Source organism: Orcinus orca, chromosome 12 (genome assembly GCF_937001465.1).
Source record: "Orcinus orca chromosome 12, mOrcOrc1.1, whole genome shotgun sequence".
Classification (NCBI taxonomy): domain Eukaryota; kingdom Metazoa; phylum Chordata; class Mammalia; order Artiodactyla; family Delphinidae; genus Orcinus; species Orcinus orca.
The window spans coordinates 25235906-25259588 of record NC_064570.1 but is presented as its reverse complement, the minus strand read 5'-3'; the positions used below and the strand labels follow the sequence as shown (position 1 = coordinate 25259588).

At 41.4% G+C, this 23683-nt stretch overlaps 1 protein-coding gene across 2 annotated transcripts in view; it reads left to right on the top strand.

Annotated features, from left to right (window-relative positions):
• ARFGEF3 (ARFGEF family member 3) overlaps window positions 1-23683 on the top strand; it is a 312275-nt gene that overhangs the window by 189980 nt on the left and 98612 nt on the right. For both annotated transcript variants that reach the window (XM_049695570.1, XM_004263774.3), the window contains 4 exons: window positions 5504-5572; window positions 17815-17937; window positions 21214-21256; window positions 23393-23471. In XM_049695570.1, coding sequence (XP_049551527.1) covers window positions 5504-5572; window positions 17815-17937; window positions 21214-21256; window positions 23393-23471 — 314 coding nt within the window. The remainder of the gene's footprint in view (window positions 1-5503; window positions 5573-17814; window positions 17938-21213; window positions 21257-23392; window positions 23472-23683) is intronic.

The window sequence follows — 23683 nt, the reverse complement described above, 5'->3', positions numbered from 1 at the left end:
GGCACTATAAACATGGTGCGCATCAAACAGTTAGATCTGGGCTTCCCTGGTGGCGCAGTGGTTGAGAATCCGCCTGCCAACGCAGGGGACGCGGGTTCGTGCCCTGGTTCGGGAAGATCCCACATGCCACGGAGCCTGCGCGTCCGGAGCCTGTGCTCCGCAACGGGAGAGGCCACAACAGTGAGAGGCCCGCGTACCGCAAAAAAAAAAAAAAGACCTTATTACCAAGGAGCTCATAAATCTAGTGGGCGGTGGAGAGGGCACCCAGATTTAAGTAGTATATCTAAACTGCTCCAAATAAATGCTATGGAATAAGCCTTTTGCGTTTTCTGCCCATTCTGGGATTAATTCACATCTGTAGAGTAATATTTATGTGACAGATTTTGAACAAGGTATATCTTTGTTCTCTAAAACGTTACTTTATTATCTAATATAAAGCTTTATGAAATATATGGGAATAGGGGTATATGAGAAATTTCAACCAGGTTGACTAGAATGGTAGGGAGTGGGTGGGGAGAGAACAGTGGTTGGGTGACACCCAGATTTCATATATGGGTGACCATTGCCTTCTATTTGTGAATTCCCTTCATCCCTTCACCAATGCACCCCAGTCAGTTCATTGCCACTGGAATGACTAGGCTCTGTCTTTAATTCATCTACAACATATTGTCTGCTTTATTGCTCTGATTTCCAGTTTGCCTCAGTACATCTAGTTTTTATTTGTTTGTCTGTTTGTTTAGACTGTGCCATGTGGAATGCAAGGTCTTAGTTCCCTGACCAGGGATCAAACCCGTGCCCCCTGCTTTGGGAGCTTGGAGTCTTAACCACTGGACCACCAGGGAAGTCCCTACATCTAGTTTTAGTTGTGATTTGTTGCCCTAACCAGCCCTAAAATAATCTGTGCAAAAGAATTAACATGGGGCGTTTAAGTTGATGTGTAATAAGGTTCCAGCCAACCTTTTTAGCACCATCTCCAGCCTCTGCTTTCACACTTCATACCTTTACTCACAACATTTCCTCTGTCCCTCCCTTTTCTCTCCTGTATCAGTGCTTTGCTCACACATTATCTAATCTGTGAATTCTCTGCTCTCCGAAGTTGAGATGTCTTCTGACCTTAAGAATTATCATATACCTCACGGTTGCAGTAGCACTCTGTAGTCAGCCATGAAGTATAGTTGTACAAGTATTCATTTCTCCAATAGATGGTGAGTTTGTAATGGTAAAGATGGTGCTTGCTTTATATTTGTGACCCCACAGCAATTAGAACCTTGGCGAATAATGCCTTGAATTGATTTGGGGCCTGAAAGGGAGAACATCAAGGAGCGAGGAAGCGGAGCTGGGTCAGAATGACGAGGGCTTTAGACAGTAGGAATTGGGGGCAGCGATACGTAGTAGGATGAAGACTTGGAGAGATTTATACTTTTGAATGCGGGTGATCTGATTGATTTTTTTTTCTTTTGTTTTACTTAAAATGCATCTAATTATTTACACTGGAATGGCTGCCATGTGTTACATCAAATGGAGACTTGTTTAATCTCTATGAGAAGATAGCCTAGAGATATATGTACTGTGTGTACTCTTTTTTTTTAATTAATTAATTTTTGGCTGCACTGGGTCTTTGTTCCTGTGCGCGGGCTTTCTCTAGTTGTGACGAGTGAGGGCTACTCTTCGTTGCAGTGTGTGGGCATCTCATTGCAGTGGCTTCTCTTGTTGCAGGGCACGGGCTCTAGGCACGCAGACTTCAGTAGTTGTGGCACGTGGGCTCAGTAGTTGTGGCTCACGGGTTCTAGAGCTCAGGCTCAGTAGTTGTGGTGCACGGGCTTAGTTGCTCCGCAGCATGTGGGATCTTCCCAGACCAGGGCTCGAACCCGTGTCCCCTGCATTGACAGGCGAATTCTTAACCACTGCGCCACCAGGGAAGCCCCTCTTTTTTTTTTTAAAGTCATTTAATTAATTTTTCCTGTAAATATCCTTGTGAGGTGGGATGGGAATTTTAAAGATAAGGGGCTTAGAGGATGTAGGCAAATTCACAGCAATTAAATACTAAATCACATGCCACAGTCACGTTACTGAAACACTTGTGTTTTAGCCCTGATATCACAGCCCCTGCTCTGTCGTGATTGTGATTGCAGGGCAGAATGAGCCTGATGGAGAAACCCCAATCATGACGATAAGATGCCCTTGCCTTGGGAGAGGATTCATCCGGGGTTTTCCTGATGAGAAGTGCATACCTGTGACCTTGCACTTGTCATCATTATCTATCCACATCTGTCTGTGTTCCTAATGTGGCTAAATTTTTCAGATTCTTATCACTTGGGCCCAATGCTTGCAATAATCAGCTTCTCTTTCTCCTTACCAGTCTAATCTGTTTTATCCAGTGTTTCTATACACATTTTTAATTGCAGGGTTGTTTCTTGTATATAGTAGCTATTCAGTTATTGTTTTTTCATAATTGCGATTTTTATTAGCCTCTGTAACGATCGTGCCCTTTTTGTGGACGGTTTTGCAGCTACTTTCCCCATCCTCTTGGCTTATTTATGGAGGCAGCACCAACCATCTAGATTGCAAGACACTGTCTGTCACTCAAGTTCTTGCTGTTCAGTGATAATGTAGTCAGTATGCTTTAATGACCCTGTGAGGGATGTATTTTTAATGGAATTGTCCTCAATATTTAGGTGCTCCTGTTTTCCTTGAGGCCAACGTGCTCAGAATACCAGTCTAAACTTCTTACTCTTTCATTATGCAGTGGAAGTCAGACACTTGAAATTAATTTGCCGTCACCCTAAATTTCCTACACCCGGTCTGTGTTTGAATCCAGTGAATTAGTGCTTGCCAGGCTTTGGGCACCGTTTTTCCATGTATCATTTGCAATAAGTCACTTCTGTCTGCTGCACCATCCTTGCTAGAAACTGGGGGCCCTTTATATGTCTTGGGAGTCATAGGGGGGCCATGGGCACCATCAGCTCTGGAGTTAAAACCTGCTCTGCTTCCAGAAAAACAAGTTGTGTGAGCTTAAGGAGCCGGCTTCATTATTATGCTTCACTTTCACTATTTTTTCTTGTTTTTAGTTTTTGCATAGAGCTCAGTGAGTCTTTGGATATTAGTGGCCAGACATTAGGTGTGGAGAGCCTGTTTTTCAATGATCTTTTGAACAGGATCAGCATCAGTTGGGTGCAGGGATCTTCAGCTTCCTTCAGACTGTTGCTATGAGGCCTCCCTCTACTCTTGGCTGGCTTCCCAGTGGCAGAGTCCAGCCTCCTCTGTTCCCCTGAGAAGCTTGATTAGCAAATATGCCAGCTCGATGCCCTTCCCGAAGACCTCACCATAGCCACGGCTCCCACTTCCTCCAGGCTCTGTTGCATAAAGCAGCTCTTGTTCACAGAAAACTGGGTTGGCTTTTGAAAACTTCTTTCTTACCCTTGCACACCTTGTATGAATGCACGGAGTGATGGAAGGCAGGAAGTCGATCATTGGTCCTATAAGTAACATTATTAATTAGCCAGTTCAGACAAAAATTTGCCATGATTAGTTTCATATTGTAAGGTCTTGCCAGTTGCCAGCCTTTATTGTAATGACTTAAAAAACCAAGGGCCAAGATGGGCCACCTCACCTCCCCAGACCACCACCTACACCAGCCACTGTCTCATACCCTCCACCCACCTGCCGTGAAACATGACGTAGAAAAAATAAATAAGAGAAGCTGTGCAAGGTAGCAAGAAATCAAAGTACGAAAGCCTGAGGGCCTTTCAGATGCTCAGTGGAGGTTATAGTCTAATGAGAAGATTATAAATAAGTAAATAAACAAAACAGTAATTGATGAGACGGGTGCTTGCTCTGAAGCAAGTGAAACAAGGAGCTGTGAGAGAGGCCATTTCAGAGAGAGCGTTCAGGGAGGGCCACAGGCCTCTCTGAGGGGCGACATTTGAGTTGAGACCACCAAGAAGCCAAGAGATGAGCCACATGAGGAAAAACCCTAGGAGGATCCCAGGATAGGAGGGTGTCAGGCAGAGATACCATCAAATACAGAGGCATTAGAAGACATGGCCTCTCCCCAGGCAAATTAGGACCTGGTGACACTGTTGTCCTCAGCTCTCATCCCTCCTTGCATGCCAGACTCCGACCCCCAAAGATAGTCATCAAACAAAAGAAAGCCTTTTCCCATGAAGCCATGGGGCAGTAGTTCCCACAATACCCCTCTCTCGGCCAGCGTGGCATTCAGACGATTTTTATCTGGAGTCAGCTCTTGGCTCTCAGGTGCCTTAAGGAACAAAAAATTGTGAATTTATTCTAATCTTGTGACTAAAATTGGCAAGAATCCCTTTTTCCTTCTTTAATTACCTACCTGTTTGCTTTCTCTAAAGGCGTGACTGTTCCTAGGGCTGGCCTGGCTGGCAACTAAGACTGAGCGGTTTAGGAGAGGTTCCTTGTTCCATGGGACTGTTACACTTTTTGATGTGCTGAGCAGGTGTATATCCTGTATTAGGTAAATTTGCTAGGCTTCAGCGCTCTTTCACGAGTTAGGCAGAACCAGGTGAGAAGCATCCTCTGAGGCTGCCACTGACAGGCCGAGCTGCAGGCAGGACGTGGCTGTTGGGTTTGGGGATCAAGGAGCAGACGTCAGCAATTTCATGTCTGGGACCACCGGCGAGATAATTTGCAGCATCAGAAGCCAAATGGACAGGGGAGCATCTAGCCTTTTATCTATAAAATTAGAAGCAATTCTTAAAATGCCCTGGGCTTTTATTGATCTGTTCCCTAATAGCTCTACAAGTAGAAAGTGGAATTTTTAGTGGTCTTTAAAGATCTTGTAAATGTCATCGACTCACTGTCTATGTAACTTGGAGAATAAGGGGAACCTGGAACTAATAAATAAGCCCCAGGCAGTGTTCTGGGGGAAATAAAGAAGGAAAGAGGAAAGTGCCCATAAAAGAATGTCTAATCCCATGTGGATCTGGGAAGGCGACAGGAACAGAAAAATACAATGACGCTTGGGTCTAGGAAGATGTAAAGACAGTATTGCGTGGTCAGTCAGGGCATGGAGTCAGATTACTTGGGTTCAGATCTCAGCTCCACAGCTGGTACCTGTGTGACTTTGGCAGCTTATTTAATCGTTCGGAGGTTCAGTTTCCTTATCAGTAAAATGAGGACAGTAATAATGACGCTTACTAAAAATATCAATCTAGGTAATTCATGTACAGGACCTAGCAGTGAGCCTGGCCATTTGGTTTTCTTTATTACTGGACAGACCTGGAGTTGAAGAAAGCCATCTCTGGCCAGGCTTACAATGCTTCTTCCTCTTACAAGTATTAGTCTCTATTTTATTGGGCAATGTGTGGTCACTAATTAGAGAGCAGTGGGTGGGATGGAAAGAAACATATGAAAAGCAAAGAGCGAAAGAGTCATAAAAAACAGGACTGCACTAATAACATGTAAAGTGGAAATTTATTTCTAAATTTTTACTTCCTTCTCTCTTCCTTCCTCCTCTGCCTCCTGGCTGTTAAAGGTTTTACTCTGCATAACCTACACCCCAACCTTTGACCTGAATGGGAGCGCAGTGCTGAAGATCGCGGAGGTGAGTATCCGTTTTCCCCAGACGCTCAAGTGCTGCTTGTGTGTGCTGTCTGCTCACAGCTGCTTTACCCCGACCTGGGATAAATGCTGGGGTGGAGCCAAGCCGCAGCAGTGGGGTGAGCCCTTGTCTGATCATTATTGTGGGGAATTTCCGCTACGGAGTTGATCTGTGGGAAGCAGGCTGTGTGGGCCACCATCCTTAGTCGGTGCTCTGCATGCTTTGGTTTGCTTGACTTGAGGCTTTAGCCATGGAAATAACAGTACCGGTTCTCCCGACGCTGCTACACCTAGGTATTGCCCTTACTATTTTTCCTAAGATTGATGGAAGAGAATTTGATTTTTTTTTAAATGGTTTTTAAGAAACCAAGTGTGAGATTTAGAGGAGATGTTTATTGATTAAGTTGCATCCCCGTCTCCTAAACCCTGATGAATGCATTTTGTAACGATCATTGGGAAGCCTTCTCTTTTCCATCTGTATTGCAGCCTAGAGTAATATGTACCTTCAGCACTCCCAGCAGTATGTCCAAAAGAAAACTTGCTTTCTTGAATGTCTGGCATATGCCTTTGGCTTTTGGAAACAGCATCATTCCAAAGCTGTACTTTACTATGCTTAGAATGAATTACCTGCCACTTCTTGAAAAGAGTATCTTCAGGATTTGTATGTTTTGACAAGACTACACACGTAGACCTCAAGGAGCCAATAATATATTCAGAATTCTGAAATTATAGAGAAAAAGAAAGCCTAACTATCAACAGTCATGGGTATTTTTTTTTTTTTTAACACTAATGATTACCATTTATTGAGTATACCAGGTAGACGCTTAACACTTAGGGCATGTTTTCTTTTTTCCTCTTTTTCTCATCATTATTGAGGTATAGCCAACAAATAAAATGTTCGATGTTTCGATATGCATATACATTGTGAAATAGTCACCACAGTCAAGCTAATTAACATATCCATCATCATGCATAGTTAACATTATCATGAGTAGTATTTATATTGGCTGATACATGTGCTTGTATGGTATTATGTGGCACTGAAGAGTGAAAATTGAGAGAAAATTATTTTTGAGCACATAGAACATTTTTATGTGTCAGTCAAGAAAAAAAGACAGCTGACCCCTCACTATGACATAAATCAGTTCTCAAATGAGTATTTATGTAGGTAGAAAGAACACTTTTCTTTACCACATTAGTATGTTTCACTCTATATAAGTAAAGAAATAGAATAGCTATCAGTATTTTTAGTTGAATTTTAAGAGATACTTGTGAGTGATCTTGTCATTTGTAGGTTTGCTTTTTTTTTTTTTCTCGGTACGCGGGCCTCTCACCATTGTGGCTCCTCCCGCTGTGGAGCACAGGCTCCAGACGCGCAGGCCCAGCGGCCGAGGCCCACGGGCCCAGCCGCTCCGCGGCACGTGGGATCCTCCCGGACCGGGGCACGTACCCACGTCCCCTGCATCGGCAGGCGGACTCTCAACCACTGTGCCACCAGGGAAGCCCCTGCTTTTTTTTTTATTAACTGTGGTAAGAACACAACATGAGATCTTAACAAATTTTTTTTTTTTTTTTTTTTGTGGTACGCGGGCCTCTAACTGTTGTGGTCTCTCCCCTTGTGGAGCACAGGCTCCAGACGCGCAGGCTCAGTGGCCCTGGCTCACGGGCCCAGCCGCTCCGCGCCATGTGGGATCTTCCCGGACCGGGGCACGAACCCACGTCCCCTGCATTGGCAGGCGGACTCTCAACCACTGCGCCACCAGGAAAGCCCCTTAACAAACTTTTTAAGTATACAATTCAGTAGTGTTAACCGTAGTGCAGTGTTGTATAGCAGGTCTCTAGAACTTATTCATCTTGCATAACTGAAACTTTATACCCATTGAATATTAACTCTCCATTTCCCTCCTCCTCCCCACACCGTGCAACCACCATTCTACTCTCTGTTTCTATGAGTTTGACTATTTTAGATACCTCATGCCGGTTTGCTTTCAAAGTGACAAATGTAGTTTTGATCAGAGCAAGAAACAGGATTGGCATGTAACAGGCTTGTTATTTCTTTGCCATGTGAAGGGACAAGAAGGGAAATGCAGCGTGTCACTGCCCAGCCACTGCCTAGCTCGACCCCTGCCCAGGACGGGTATGGGGAAGGGGATGGGTTGTTGTAGGACCCTCAGGACTGGGGAGGCCACCAGGGATTCCCAAACTCCCTTTGAGAGGGTGAGGTCTTTATCATCCTCACAGGGATGAGTTTTTGAATGAGAATCTGAAAGATTCGAGATGTAATTCCCGAGCAGCAGATACACACTGCCATGGGCCACCCAAGTCAAGGGTGATTTCAGAGGGGATCTGGAAGCCAGAGTAGAGAGTTGGCAGACCTGTCTAGATAGGATGAAACATCAAAACACAGTGGTCTCTACCAGAACCTATAAAGGGAAAAAACCTTTTATTTATTTATTTTTTAAATCTCAGCCCAAGAGTGATATAAAGATAAAGGCGCTTGAGCTTGGTGGTGACAGTGTGGGCTCTTGAGTTGCACTGGTTGGGTGTAAAAATCCTGGCTTTACCACCTCCCAGCGGTGTTGCCTTAGATACCTCCCTGGGCTTGTGTTTGTTCTCTGTGTAAAAGCAATGCGAACAGCGCCTACCTCGCTATCTCGTAGTATGGTTGTGCTGATTAGACAAGAAAGATAGAATCCATGTAAAAAGCTTTCAGTGCAGGCAGCCGCATAGTAAATGCTGGGTCAAGGTTAGCTACTGCTCTCCTGGAGCAGCAGATGGATGACGACGTCCAGGCTTCCACTAAATAATGTTGACACGGCCAGGACCCTGAAGGGATGGGTCATCAACTGGGCTTAGGTTCCTGAGACAACAGTAGCAAGCTTACTTCCCCTTCTTGCCCCTCCTGCAGCCTCCTGAGATCCCCTAGTTGGAAGAGTTCCCAGCAGAATGTCAGCATGAAGGTCATAAAGCAGGGGTCAGACCATCATGGAAAAATGCATTACTTCCAGTGCTAGCTTTGACTTATTGTTCAGGATGGAGGCTTCGGACTGCATTCCTCTGAAGGAAGGACTTGTCAAAGATCTTAAAAATAAACTTTTCATCCTGTATTTGATAGCAGGGACCTTCCCTTGACAGTGTGCAGGCTCCCAGAAGATGTTTTTAGGTCCCACCTCTCCTATAGATCCACAAGAAGGTCCTACCACCTCCCTGTCTGTGGTGGAACTTAACAGTTGAGGCTGCAGGTTCCCCCAGCCCTCACTTAGATGCCCCACTCTTTTCTGGTGACTGGAAACATCAGCACATTCTCCAGCATAGCAGGGGGATGGAGACTGCTTTGTAAGGACCACAATGGTCACCCCTTCAAAGTGCTTTTGATAAATGGCAGTGTGCAGAATCACTCCTCTGTGCTAGCCTGGACCTGGCGTGGACACCAGGTTGAAGGGAGTAAGAATCCAACTCTTGCAGCTGGCCAGTCCATGGGTAAGGACATCTGCACGCCAGGCTGCTGAGAGAAGCAGAGGACGAGCATGCAGATGCCAGCACCAGGGGCTCACTCTATCCAGTGGCACCGATCAGAAAGCCAGTGAGAAAAACACCCTGGAAAGTGCTCTCCTGCTGAGAATAGTGGATCTTTTATCCATCAGGCTTGGCTGCAAGTCAGAGTACTTCCACCAGGCATTAGCTAGAGCTCTGGGCTCTCTGTGGCCATTAGAGTTGATCATTCTGAGGAGGCTTGAGAACATAACGTCACTCTTGGTGGCAAGAGAGAAGTACATATTACATGGCTAAGACAATGTTACATGGCTACCTTTAGGACATATTTAGCTCTCTGCCAGGCACCGTTCTCAGAACTTTCCCTGTATTAGATCATATAATCTGCACAACAGTACTGTTGTACCAACCACACAGCTAGGAAGTGATAGAACCAGGAAGCAAGACTGGTCGGTATGACTGAGCTTTTGGTCTTTATACCCTGTAGCACGTGCTGTCGTAGTTTGGTTGTGGAAGGGACACTCACAGGGGCCCTTACACTTGCCCCGTGGAAATCAGTGGTAGTTCTCAAAGGGGCTACCCTTCCCCTCATCCAGACCATTCCCAGGCGTGAGCACCCTGCAGACACAGTGTTGAAGTTAAACTAATCTTGCCTTTTATCTTTAAAATAGATCCTTTTTCTTAAGAGAATAGTATGCCTCAGTTCACCACCAACAATGATTAAAGATCAGAACTAGAGACAGGCTTATACAAGTTTGCATAGGTTCCTGTATAAGGCTGACTATTTTCAGTAGTTACTTGATTAAACTTTGACCTCTCTTTACCCTCCTGAAACGAACTCTCTTACGTATGGGATACTTACAGTTGCAAAGCATCAGAGGCCTTACTTTTATGTTGAGGGTTCTCTTCAAAGGCTGCATATTCAAATCACCTGGGAAGTATTAGCAAAAGTAAATGCCTAGAGTTGCCCTAGAAATTCTGAGTTTTTTGGTCTTGGAGGGATCTGGGCAAACAAATTTTGTAAAGGCCTCCGGTTGATTCTACTGCAGAAGCCAAGTTGAAAATCACTGCTCTGATAGTTACTGTTCCCTCCAACAAGCTGTGTTGTAAAACCATATTGAAAGGAGCTGTGATGCTCTAAAGCCTCAAGTGTGGTCCACCCGGCAGATGCATGGCAGCATCTGGGAGCTTGTTAGAAATGCAGATCCTCGGGCCCCAACCCAGACCTCTGAATAAGAATCTGCCTTGTAATAAGATACCCCGTGGGATGCATAAACGTATTAAAGTTTGAGAAGTGCTGCCACAAGTGAATATTGGTATAATCTCATTAAAATGAGATCTAAAGATAGCGTTCTGCTGGGTTTATAGACCTAAATCCCAGGCAAGATCTGCCATGCCTCTTTGCCATGGCTAATCGAGCCCCCTCCATGAAGTAGGGACACCCACACAGCAGCAGAATCCTCTCAATGGTGGCCCCTAATAAGTACAAGATTTTGACTCTTCTAATTTCCCTTGTCTTTCATCATCTTCTCCTGCCAAATCATCTCCACGTTTTCTCCTTCCCATTTGTCATTGCTTGATATATATCAAACATATTTCTTAAAACGCTTTAATGGTTTAAACTGCCACAGAGCTATCCCACTGTTCCTTCTGAGTATGTGTTTCCGCCAATAAGGCCCTGTCAACCTTTAAAACCATACCTCCTCCCCGAATCCATATTTATGTAATCTGGCATAAGACGAGCATGGAGTAGATCTATTTATATGAAAAGCATAAGAACAATTTATAAATATAAGCTTATGGATCAGTAGTTACAGCTGTTAGATTATTAAGTGCATTATGTATGCATAATTTAAGAAAGGATAGTAGACTTATTGGAAATCATTGTTTACTTCAGATACACATGATAGGTATAAGTATTTTTCTTACATTGCCTACATTTTCTATTTCCTCAAATTTGCAAAATAGCTTAGAACCTTTTGGTTTTTCACCATATAAGTTGCTTAACAAATACTTTTTCATCAACAGGAAGCATTAACTACAAAAGAGAGTTATACTGCCACAAAAATAATGGTATTCTGTAGACATAGTGAAACCCAGTGATTTTGCAGGTTTTTGCATGTTCTCAAGTGCTTTCCACCTGCTAATTTAGCCTTTGGAAAATCTGCATCTCTATTTTTAAAGCAGGACATTTCAGCCTAAAACTACCACTTAGCTCCTGGAAGCTCTCTTGGTTGTAGCTGAATTTCTCATAAAAATAAGTCTGACTTCAAGAAAAAAAAATCTTTTCTCCTATTGTCACTTTTGATATAGCTGGAAACAATTTATAAAAAGACCTTAAAGTAAATCATTTAAAACCCCTGTGGAAATGTTGGGAGAAAATCCACACACTCTCTTCTTTCTTACTCTGTCTGCATTGACTGTTACTCAAGAATAGTGTTTACCCTGGAACCTGTTGATCAGGAAATGGGATGTGTGCTTAAGTATGAAAAATGAGTCTGTTTTCCCAAGGTACTGCTGAAACTATAAAAGGATCATTAAGCGCTGAAAATGTAAATAAGAGGGCAGCCTTCATTTGTGTGTCTAACTTTAACTTGCTTTATTAAACTGCAATAATGACAGTTTTTCAGAATAGGGCCTTCTATGATGCAGGAGGAATAAATATCAACCGAATTTAGAATTGGACAGTTATGAAATATCCAACATGTGTTTTCTGTTTAATTTCATGAATTATCATTACTAAAACTCTGTATGGATACAAAACTCTCTTCATTGGTTGAAAGCTGTACGCTTAGTATTTCTCCTACTCTTAGGCCCAAATGAGCAGATGTGTTGAGTGTTGCGAGGATAGTTACCTTAACGTAGGAAAAAGCTGTCGAAGTAAAAATCGCCAAGGCCTTGGGAAGAGGTAGTGCGTAACCAGAAGCTCTGTGAAGCTGATTTGAAGATGGTTAATGATACTGTTTCATTGGTAAGATTTGGAGCATATTCTCATGCCTGCTGAAGGCTGCTCTATGGGGTGTTTCTAAGTGAGAAAGCCTTGTTTGTAAAGTGTATTTGCTGGTTTGATCTTAGTCATGGGAAACTTCCAGTCTTTGATCCTGTGGCATGTTATCAAGTTCAAGCAGAGTCTCTCTCAAAGACCTTTTTTTTTTTTCTTTAAGATTTTTACTTTCAGGAACCTCCCTTTTTTACTCCATCCATCCTCCATCCCTCAATTCCAAAACAGTGGTTAATAATGGTAGCTACTGATGGTTGAGTTCCTAGGGCATGTCAATAAGTATTGTATTTTCCACACATTCTCTTTTAATCTTTACCATAACCAAGCTATATAAAGAATCCCAGAGAAAGGGAGGTTAATTTGCTTGCCCAGTGATTTTAGGCCAGGAAAGCCCAAAGGTGGATGGGAGGGCGGGGTCTCCAGGCTGGAGTCTGATTGCACCCACTCCACTTTCCACATGCTTCCTTTGTAAGTAAGCTCCCCCCACTGCTATCTAGACTTATTTTATATTGATTTGTTTATAAATAAAAAACAATATTGAAGAAATTTTTTTTTTAGATATTCAAATCTAGGCTTTTTATATTTCAAATATGTGCTGTTAACCACTATGCTATACTATTGCTTCCTGGCTACCCTCAGTCTTAGAAAATGTTAGTGAAATCTTGCCATATTAATACAGCAACTGACTGAAATTCTTTGGATTCTTATCCACTTTGGACCTTTACCAAGGCATTTAGTTAGAGAATGGCTGTATGGTGGTTTTACATGTAAAGCAGAAGTGTTGATGCGTTTTACTTTTTTCGTGACCGTAGATTCAAGTGACCATCGGGCATATGCCACTTTCTTGGGTGTCTTTACATATTGATACTCAGTTTATCTTTTCTGAACATTACGTTATCCTCAGAGGATATGGAGTTTAGCAATAGTTCCACTTGTTATGCCAGGGAACTTAAAAAACACTGACACTCAAGACCTGCTGCCAAAGATTCTGATGTCACGGTTCTAGTTGTCACTAAAGTATTATTTTAATTGGGCTGACTTCTCTTTAAATATTCAGTGATCCTTTTTTTTTTTTTTTTAACTCTAATGTGGAAGCGTTATTTCTGAGCCGTACCTCAAATAAAATATTTTACAATTAAGGAGCAGATAGTCTTCAGATATAACCTGGAAAAAGAGTACACAGATGACTTACTTGGTCCATTTATCCTGGAAGCATCTTATTTGTCTTGTTCTCTTTAAGACTGGGAGGGGTAGCCCCACCTCCTGGCAAGAAGTCCAACCAAGGAAGCTGCCCCATTAAACCAGCTGAGGCTACTGGATTGAGGAAACCCCATTCTAAGGAGCTTCTCCACTTTTCCTTCCAGAAACTCTTTCTTTCCTTCCTCGTGGGCCAGCCTCTTTGCTGACTCTGGTTTGACTCCTCTAAGGTGTCTGTTCTTCGGCTACTTCCTGCCAGATAGGCTTTGAGCGAACTAGTCCTTTGCAAGACATTCTCCACTTTCCTTTAACCTCTGGCTCTTGAAGAACTTAGTTGGAGTTAGAAGACACACTGAGCAATGCAGAGATCCCCTCTACTTCATTTTGGGTTGGTTCACTGGACAGAGGCTAGAGTTTGGTAGACCCTGTGTAGACAAAGCAGAAGGCTCTGCCTGAGAAGGTGCAGGCATTGAGGGGTTGAGGGGTCTTAAGCCATTTGAATATGCCAGCCAGGAAGAACATGGAGGAGGAAGAAGGAAGTCCCAGTGAGTTTTCCGTAAATGCCTGGGCACTTTAAGAATTTCCTTGTAAGTTGAGATCCAAAAGGAAAACCAGCAAATTTCCCTACCCCAGCATGGGATCAGATTTACTTACACAGGTATTTCTTAGGAATAATAAAGCAACTTCAGTTCATTCTGTCTGTGTGTATGTATGTGTGTGTGCCTGTGTGTCTGCATTAACAGGACCCGTTTGATGAGGTGCCTCCTGTCACATACCGTTACTGCTGTTTACCTGGGAACGGCAGAGCCACTGAGCTGTCGTCACGATATAACAGAGTTCAGACTTACAGTGATCATCAAAATTTCCTTTGGTTCTAATGTGATCAGCAAGCGTTCATATAAGAGACATTTCTGCTTTCTTGTAGCTTACTTAATCTCTGATCCTTTCTATTTTTTATCACCATAAATTGTCATCTCCGTAAAAATTTTCCAGTTGGAAACATACTAGCTCTTCTCTTTATAGAACTCATTAGTCAGTACCATGCACTGTTTTAACAAAGCTATGCCACTAACCCCATTCAGATAGGGAAGAGAAGGTAAATGCACAGTTCAACAAAGTGAAGGTCATGCGTACTTTGTAAAGCTAAGCAAACTTCTACTGTGGCAGCTTCTTTAAAATTTATTATCACTTTGGTTAATGTATATTGAATATCTGCTACATTCCACTATGCTGCTTCATATTTAATAATAGTGATTACACCGTGGTCGTAACCTAGTACTGTTATTTATCAGTCTACTGACTTGGTGATACAAAACTTGCTTATGTATGGCTTGCAAACTTGTGTTTTCTTGTTCTTGTTCCTTCCTGCTTTCGGGGTCTGTTTTGCTTCATTAATGATGTATGTTTTTGCCCTCAGTTGTGTCTAGCATGCCATAAAGCTAGATGTCCACAAATGCATGAAATGATCAAAATGTCCCTTACGAAACTCCTCACTGCCCTGTGTCTTCGTGCATTCCCTGGCGATCAGGGGCCTGTGGCTTTTCACAAGGTATTTGACTTGCCCTTTGAGCCTCTGGCAGAGGTGCAGGACTGAGGCTTTTTAAGTGTCAGTTCTGCACCACGAAAGCAAAGGGCATGGGGAGACAGGACTGATACAGGATATATGAAAAGAAGAAACTGATAAGCTCCTTTTCCAGAAACTCAGCCTGACTTTGGACATGGTGTTCTCTGAGCTTCTCTGATTCAGTGTGCTCATCTTAGCACTGCCCTGAGGTATAGGAAGAAAAACATTCACAAAGTGAAAAATCACTGGTCTTGAATTACAATGGTCAGGTTTATAAGGGGAAACGTAGTTCTGCAAAACTTTCGGATTTACCAATTTATTATTAATATAGCAAGTTAAAGGAACTTTTCTTTAGAAGATGTCAGGATAACTGATAAAGCATTTCTTTCTGAGTACCTAAAGAGAGTGATATTATCAGATACATGATCTTTTTTTTTTTTTCTGTTTTTGCGGTACGTGGGCCTCTCACTGTTGTGGCCTCTCCCGTTGCGGAGCACAGGCTCCGGACGCGCAGGCTCAGCAGCCATGGCTCACGGGCCCAGCCGCTCCGCGGCATGTGGGATCTTCCCAGACCGGGGCACAAACCCGCGTCCCCTGCATCGGCCGGCGGACTCTCAACCACTGCGCCACCAGGGAAGCCCCATGATCATTTTTATATTTAAAAGGATACCCTTTTGTCATATTCCCTATTTATACTCCCAACTTTAGTAGAATGAGATCCTTAGGTTAATCTTTTTTTTTAAAGCAGACTAAACATGCCTATCTTTTCCCTTAATAAAACGCCTCTTGCAATAAGTCATTTCCAGTGTTGTACGTGTAGTAATAGCACCTAAACCTTAAAAATGGTGATAACATTAAAACTCAAAGAAATGCATTTGTTACTTCATCTGTTTACAGCACTGTTTGTGTTGCTTCAAATCCAGTTCTTCATGTGTGCTTTCTTTCTTGGGTCTAAAGGGACTGATAGAGTTTTTTAAGCAGGATATAGATGGCTCTCAGTATTCAGGAAAATCATGTTTATGTTAAGTGTATAGTTCAGCTCTCCAGATAGCTACTCTCATCTTTAGTGCGTCTAAGGCTTAAAATTTCCCCTTAAATTTATAATGTCAGAGCTTAGAGATTTAAAGATCAACAGTTATAAAGATTTCTTGGGAGAGTATAAGATTTAAAGAAAACTGTTAAATCCTAAGGTATAAATAGTACGAGTGTGCCTGATTACACTGTGGAGAATTTGATTTCATCAAAGTGAAATACCTCACTCAGATGTATTTTCACAGTTTTTAAACTATTTCATCACATGCAAAAGTAAAAGCCTTTCAAGATTAAAACATGTTTTTTTCTAAGTATGTATAAATTGTACCTTCAGGTACATTATAATCCACGATTGTTTAAGAAAATGAATTTAAAACTGATATACCCTAAATGGTAGTTTGAAAAACAAATATTTTGGAACTTGCTCTTATTTTTTAACTTAAAATGAATTAATCTAAGCCAACTTCCAACTACACTGTTGAGTTTTCAATGCTCGTTTGGAATATTAAGCATTCAATAGGAGATAAATTAAACTGTTAGAAAATATTTACTTTTACCTAGTTAATTTTACCAGGAAGGTTATTATAATGAGGCCCCGCAGGAAGGTCTAGCTTAAGCAGTAGCAGCAACAAAGGTTAACATTTAGTTTCTCTCTTGTTTCAGTTATCAATCATCAAATTAAATTTGCCATTTGGGTGAGAACCCTGTATTTTCCTTGTAGATAGTCTTGGAGTTACTCCTAGAAGAATAATTTAGGTACATTAAATCCCCCCTTTTTTCTTTTTGTGGGACTAACTATGCTTGGAAAATGGAAAGGATAACATACCTTATGCAGAGGAAAAAGTGGGCAAATTTAAAGCATGCATTTATTGTCAATGCCCATTCCTATAGCTTCCAAAGGAACTAGAGGCAATAAAATCTGAAAAGTCATGCCATTTAACATCAACATCATCATCAAATGAGAGATTTTTTTTTTTTTTTCCCCCAAATTGGGACTTCTCCATGCAGCAGCCATCAGGGAGTCCTCTCATGTTCAGCTAGACATTCAGACTCACAAGACCCAACTAGACCACAACTGGCGTTATGTTCACTTAGCAGGATATGGGACAGGACACAGAAGTAGGTTAACGGCAGGCATATATCTTTCAAAGGAGTCCTTGCTGCAGTCCAGAGGCTAGTTGCTGGCTCTCAAATGTCAGCTTAGGAGCAAAAAGATGAGAGCCACCTTTGTGGGTACAGAGTCACCTTGGCTAGCATCCCCAGGTTTCAACTATGTAGGAACCAATCATCTGTAACAACTGCATGAGCTCAGCTGGTAGAGGTCCCAGAGGGTGTGATCAATGACAGCAGTCACCCAGGGAAACTTCTCACCAGGTTTTTATAGTTCGTTCACAGTTCTCCGAATTCAGATGCAGCTTAGTAATCGGGGGACATTTTTACCCTAAGCCATGCTGCCTAGTAACACAGCTAACTGTCCCACTTTTATCAGGTTTCCAAAAGAACACAGCTGGAGACTTAATCCAAGGTCAAACTTGTTTATAGAGGAGAAAGGGTTTCATTAACCCTTTCCCCACACTTCATAACTCAGGAGTTAAATTCTGTTCCTGTTTTGTCATGGAGAGAACTTTTCCTGATTAATTTCTAGCCACCTGAGTTTGTTCTAGGTAGAATTATTTGGCATATCTAAAAATCACTAATTTGCATTCTTCTGTGATGCTCAGAATAATAAGCTTCTAAGAGTGATAATCTTTAGGGAAAGATTACTTTTCCTGTATGATTAAAAACAAATTCCCAGGGATTTAAAATACATATTTAGTAGTACTCATTGACAACTAGTCTTAAATCAGGCTGACTTTCTATTTAAGAGAGATTTAACATCCTCTCCAATTAATTCCAAAGCATGTTGGTAATGAACTGATATCTACAGATCGTGTATGTTGCTGTCTTATTTCTTTACCAGGTGTGCATTGAAACATACATATGTAGCTGTCACCAGCGTAGTATAAACACTGCTGTGCGGGCAACTCTCAGTCAAATGCTGAGTGACTTGACTTTACAGTTACGACAAAGGCAGGAGAATACGGTGAGCCTCTCGGTACCCACACGTTCATCCCGGTCTTGCCAGTGTCTCTGTGTAACCGCATGCTAAGTGTCCCACATCCTATATGCTTTCCCCTCCCCCTGCCAGGGCTGCTTCCTACTGAAACATTAGGAAGGGCTGGCTTGGTTCAGAAGAACATTTATTTATATAAATTAAACTCTTTAAATGTGTCTTTGCCTGTTTCACTCCAAAGCTTGGAGTTATTTTTCCTTATGGTTTCGGTCATGTTTTTAGTCATTAATTTAAAATTCACTTTTCTTTTAAAATCATGTTTTAAACATCTCTGATTGAACAATTTTATTAAAAATATTTTGATGTATTAACAAACAGAAGTAAATTCAGAATTAAACAAAATTACTAGCAGTTAATTAATTACATGCTTTGAGGCTTGGTGTATATGTTTCTGTTTATGAAATAAAAGGCTGGGGCAGGAGGTTTCTTTCACCTGCTGGTACCATCAGGGAAGAAGCTGGATTTGTCTTCTCTCTGTCATCAAAGCCCACTCGAGCTTTTTGCTCTAAACTTCAGCAGTTTGTCTAAAATGAGCATTCCCGGGAAAAATGTAAATGTAATCAGCTTCTTGTATATGTTTTCTCCTGGGAATGTTAATTGAGGAGATGATTCCTCTTCAAAATTGGTGTTTAAAAAAAAAATGCCTCTAATAATTCAGATTAAACTTCTTTTAAAATCTGCAAGAAGTATTCCGAAATGAACACTTTATGAGTTATTTTTTAGAATAGGAAATCTCAATGGCAATCCAGAATATCTCAGAAATTAATTTTACAGAAATGAAGGGTTCATTTCTAATTTTTAACTTCAATTATTTTCTAATTTTTAGAAAATCGTGGCGTTGAGTGAAACCTTAGAGATTATCTGGTCAAATTCTTTTATTCCTCAGAAAAACAGCTGGGGAAGATGAAGCCCAGAGAGATGAAATTGAAATCTAAAATTAATGAGCATATCAGTGAAAGAGCCAGAACAAAAGCCCTAGTCTCCTTACTGACTCCCAGTCCAGGTTATTAATATGCAGTCTGGCAGCCAGTGTATTTTTGTTTTTTGTTTAAATCCACTAATCTGAAAAAACAAATACTGATTTTCTTTTCTGTTTGCTGTATCTAAAGCCCAAGTTTTTATTAAAAATGGTTTAAACTTGAGATATTTTTATTATATTAGCTTACTCTGTTAAAAACTATTTCATTTATACTAAGGTTTTGCATATGACGGTATAGATATATTAGTTTAAAAGAAATTCAAACCTATAAGCAGAAAGCATTAAGAGAAAAAAATTTCTTAATGGAAACAAAGCTAAGATGTTGAGAGTCCTGATACTAGTATATTATCATGTTCCATCCTTGCTAAATGGCAACATGATGGGAAATACTATAACACTAATGCTTTAAGATGAAGCATTTAAATGAAACTTTGTAGTTTCAAAGAGATTTCAATTATGATAGTTTATTTCGTTATATTTTTAAATTTTTAAGTAGGAGAATTTGGGGTTTTAAGTAAAACGACTCAGCTTTTTAGCTTATCTTGTTCTTCTGTAACAATGGTGACAGGTATGGTTGTAGAGGTCTGGATAAAACTAGAGGGTTGTCTGCCTCTGTCCTAGGTACTGTGTGGCTAATCAACCTTCTGGTCCCCCTCATCACTGACCATCTGGACTCACCCCATCCGGAGGCAAGATCCGAAAAGAGATAGAAAATGAGTGTTTCCTGTTAATTTCCTTTCTGTTACTCATTAGATCCCTGGAGATGTTATTGTGTCCCAGAAATACACGATTCTCAGGATGCTAATATTTGAAGCACTTACGATGTTTAGTAGAGGGAGACGTAACTTTTGCCACCTAAGAATGGTTATTTTAAAAAAAGCTATTAAAGGGGAGTGGTCCCTAGGAGTGGTGAGGCTCACTCTAAGTAGGCTGCATGTTCTCCCATGGGACACTTAGCATTACTTGTAGAAGATGTGTATAGTGCTTAGCGTGACCCATCCCTGGAAAGACATCATGGGCCATCTCAGAATTAGAAAGACTTAAGTACAGTGGAAAGAAAATAAACCTAGAATGCCAAAAGCTTAGCATGAAATGTATCTTCAGCTTAATGTCTAGCCCCTCCCAACCCCTGCTCCCAGGGCAGATTACTCAGTTTGATTTTGTAGCCTCAGAAACCCTGAGTTATTACCGAGCTTTATTTTTGAATTATTTCGATGACAAAAGCCATAGTTAAATTGTTGTTACACATTTTAAAAAGAAAAAAATGCCACATGTAAATATTTGCGGGTAGGTGGTAGTGGTTTTCCTATCCATAAAAATGATTCAGATGGATTTCCTCCAGAAAATGTTGTTCTGAACTTAATATTTATCCATGTGCTGAGCTGTAGGCACTAACATAGCATTTCCCAAAACACTGTAGAAGTTGCTGAGCTTGCAAAGTTATGAACAGAGAAGAGTAGAAATACATGCCCGTAACAAGTTTAAAAATGATCAGTGCTATGGTATGATTTATATCTGGTAGTTAGTTGGCATGGAAATGCCTTCTGTTTATCTCCCAATGCTAAGAGGTGGGGAGACTGAAGGGTTGCCTTCCTGTTCTCAGCTCAGTAGTCACTGAATTATCCGTATCATGGGAAATAATCTTACTACCAGTAAATGTCTTTTCCTTCCTATTCTCCCTTCCCTCCAGGTTCTGTCTCTACCCTGATAGTTCTAGGCCTACCTAGAGATGGCCTAGAGGGTCGGTCTGGTCAGACAGTCAGAAGTTAATACACTCCCCCATCAATTAGGAATCTGGTGCTTCTGACCCGCAGTCATCTTGGACTTGTATGTTGAAGTCCAGGAACCTGATTCTTCTTACGATTAAGAATCTGTATTCATTAGGTGCCAGTCAGAGTGCAGTCTGTGACCTTGGGGCAGATTGTTGTGCAAAGAGAACGCACCTGTTTAGGCAGGTATTGCCTCAGGTCATAGCCCTGCAGCATCCTGGAATGATCAAGTGCACAGTGGGCCTTAAACTTCCAGGGGGTTGTGGACTCTTGAATGAGTTATTTTTGGAACTGATAACTCAGTTCAGACATCACAGCCTTTTCATAAGTACCATGAGTAATGAAATGCTATCAAGAGCCGGAGGGTGCGCCTAGGTAAGTTAGCAGAGCCCAGAGCACTCAGATGACACTTTGTTTCCTAGAACTTTCCGTTGTTTAACAGTCGGGATTTTTCTTGCCTGAATCTCCTAATTGTCCTGTGTGTGTCTCCCTTACTAGATAATTGAAAACCCGGATGTACCGCAGGAATTCAGGAGTCAAGGTATTGGATTTGATTTCTGTGCATTCAGTTTAAAAAGCCGGTGTAAAGACACCTACTATGTGCTTGGAGTGGGGATGTAACGCTGAGTAAAAGCTCTCGGGTTAGTTCCCCATTCTCCTTGGAGGCTCTGCTTAGCTTTAGTCAGCTGTTTCCTTCTGTTCCTACACCCTCTGCCAACCATACTTGTCCCTGCTCCAGCTGTGTCAAGGAAATTAACTCTTCACACACCTTCCTGCTGGAAGCTAGTTTTTGTAGTTACATCACTCTTCATGAAGTCAGGTTCATTATTTCACCTGAAGGGTATTTGTGAAACACCGAGTTTTTGATATGAAAAATGAGTCACCTCACAGGGAAGGACAGACAGCCCAGTTTCAGTAGCAGGTGAAATCAAGGTAAGGAACTTTCATTCTGACCCACAGGACAGGAAAAAATAAAGGTCCGCGTACAACAGACAAGCACTTTGACTTCTTCAAAATGTTTGATGGTATTTTCTGAAAGAGATATGAAAAATTCAAATTATCTGATTGAAATACTGAAATATAATTTTTATTTTGAATTTTATTCAGTAATTTTTAAAATGTTGGAAAAAATCTGCTTCTCTTTGATATTTTTGCCAGTTAATAATGGGGAAAGGGGGGGGTGGGGTAGAGAGAAGATGAAAAAAACCAGGGAATGAAACAGAGAGAAAGAAGTAGCTAAACAGCCACAGTTAGAAAAAGAATAAATGAAAGAAAAATGACCGCTTTAAGTCATTTTCTAAAGCATCACATTAGCATGTTGTTTTAGTCACATCCTCCTGCATTCTTGGGCTGCAGTATCCTTTCACCTTTTGAAGCTCTCAGTGGTATACTCCAAGATTTTCCACCAGTCTCTTCCTCTTTTGGCTCTTGCAGTTCCCATAATGTCTTCCTTTAACGTAGGATGATTTTATAAACTAAAATAAGAGGTCAAAGTCCTCTTGGTTAAGGATGCATCTTTAAAATCTATATCAGTAAAAAAATTGATGGACTCATTTGAAATTTACCTAAAATTGAGTTTCAAGACTACTTGTGGGTTTTATTTATTTTAAACTATCATTTATCATTGTACTTTATCATTTCTCAATTTGTTCCTGCATTTAAAATATTAAATTCTGAGGATCAGCCATTTATCATTCCCTTGCCCTCCTCCAATTTTATTTTTATTTTCCTTCTTACACTCCTGCCATTTTTTCTCCATCTTCTCTGACCTCATGGTCATTCATTCATTCATTCATTCTATACATCCATCAAACACTTGGGCACATTTGTATAGCTCTCCACAGGTTTTTATTTAAAAAAAAAAAAAGGCAAATGCTTCCACTGGTTACTTCACTTGGCCCAACAGAGCTGGGACTTCATTATTATTTATCGCATCTTGCCGAAGGCTAAACTGAAGCTTACCCAAGCTCACAGTCAGCAGACTGTGGACCAGTACTTGAACAGATTCCAAATTTCAGCCTTTTTCCAATACACTTCGGTGCTCCTGTGGGAGTTTTGTTGCTAGATTCTGGACACAAACATGTTTGAAAGGAAAATTTTTTCTGACCGTGGCTGTTGCTCCTTTAACAGTGAAGGCCACGTACCCTGAGGATGCTGGACAAATAGCTAAAATAGGTGAAGATGGTGACTAACTTATTTTGCCTCCTTTCCCTAGTTTCCTAGTATGAAAAGCCCATCTTTCTTCCATGCCACCATATTTTCTCTCTCTGGGATACAGCTCAAGTCTGCTCAGGAGACCCAGAAATTGAAGAGGTCAGAATAAGGGATACATGTGTAGTCTGCTGGCCTAAATATTGATAAAATTGTTAATTGATTGTGTTGTTCCTTAAATTAACCAAATCTTTTTTGTTAAGTGTGAGTGAATTTTACTTATAATGAATAGTCTATTATTTCCTTCCTGGACTATCTTGAGTGTTTTACTTTGGAAAGGACTGATGGGATAATCAGTCCTTTAATTCTTTTCTGTGACCCTTTTGGTGACCTGAGGAAGGCTCAGCATCTGAAAATCATCTTTCCAGTCCTGAAAGTATCAAAAGCAGAAGATGGGAAGGACTGTTGAGGAAGCCTGTAGTGCCCCCTGCCGATGTCTAATGCCTGTCACCTCCTCTGTTTGAAGGGTCAACCGTAGAGTCCCTCTGTGATGACCTTGTCTCTGTGCTCACTGTTCTGTGTGAGAAGCTCCAAGCTGCCATCAAGTAAGTGCCTTCAACACTGGTGCTCTGATTCATTAACGGACTATTTCTGAAGTAACTTTTGCCTGCAGCATCACTTAAAGTTGCAGAGCATAGGGACAGTGGTTCCCACCACCCCGTTGGTATTCACTGAGCAGTTCACTGTCTTTCCTGAGGCATGTGTTCAGTGATCTTGGGCAAGCCCACATGACCAAATACAATTACTGAAGGATGTA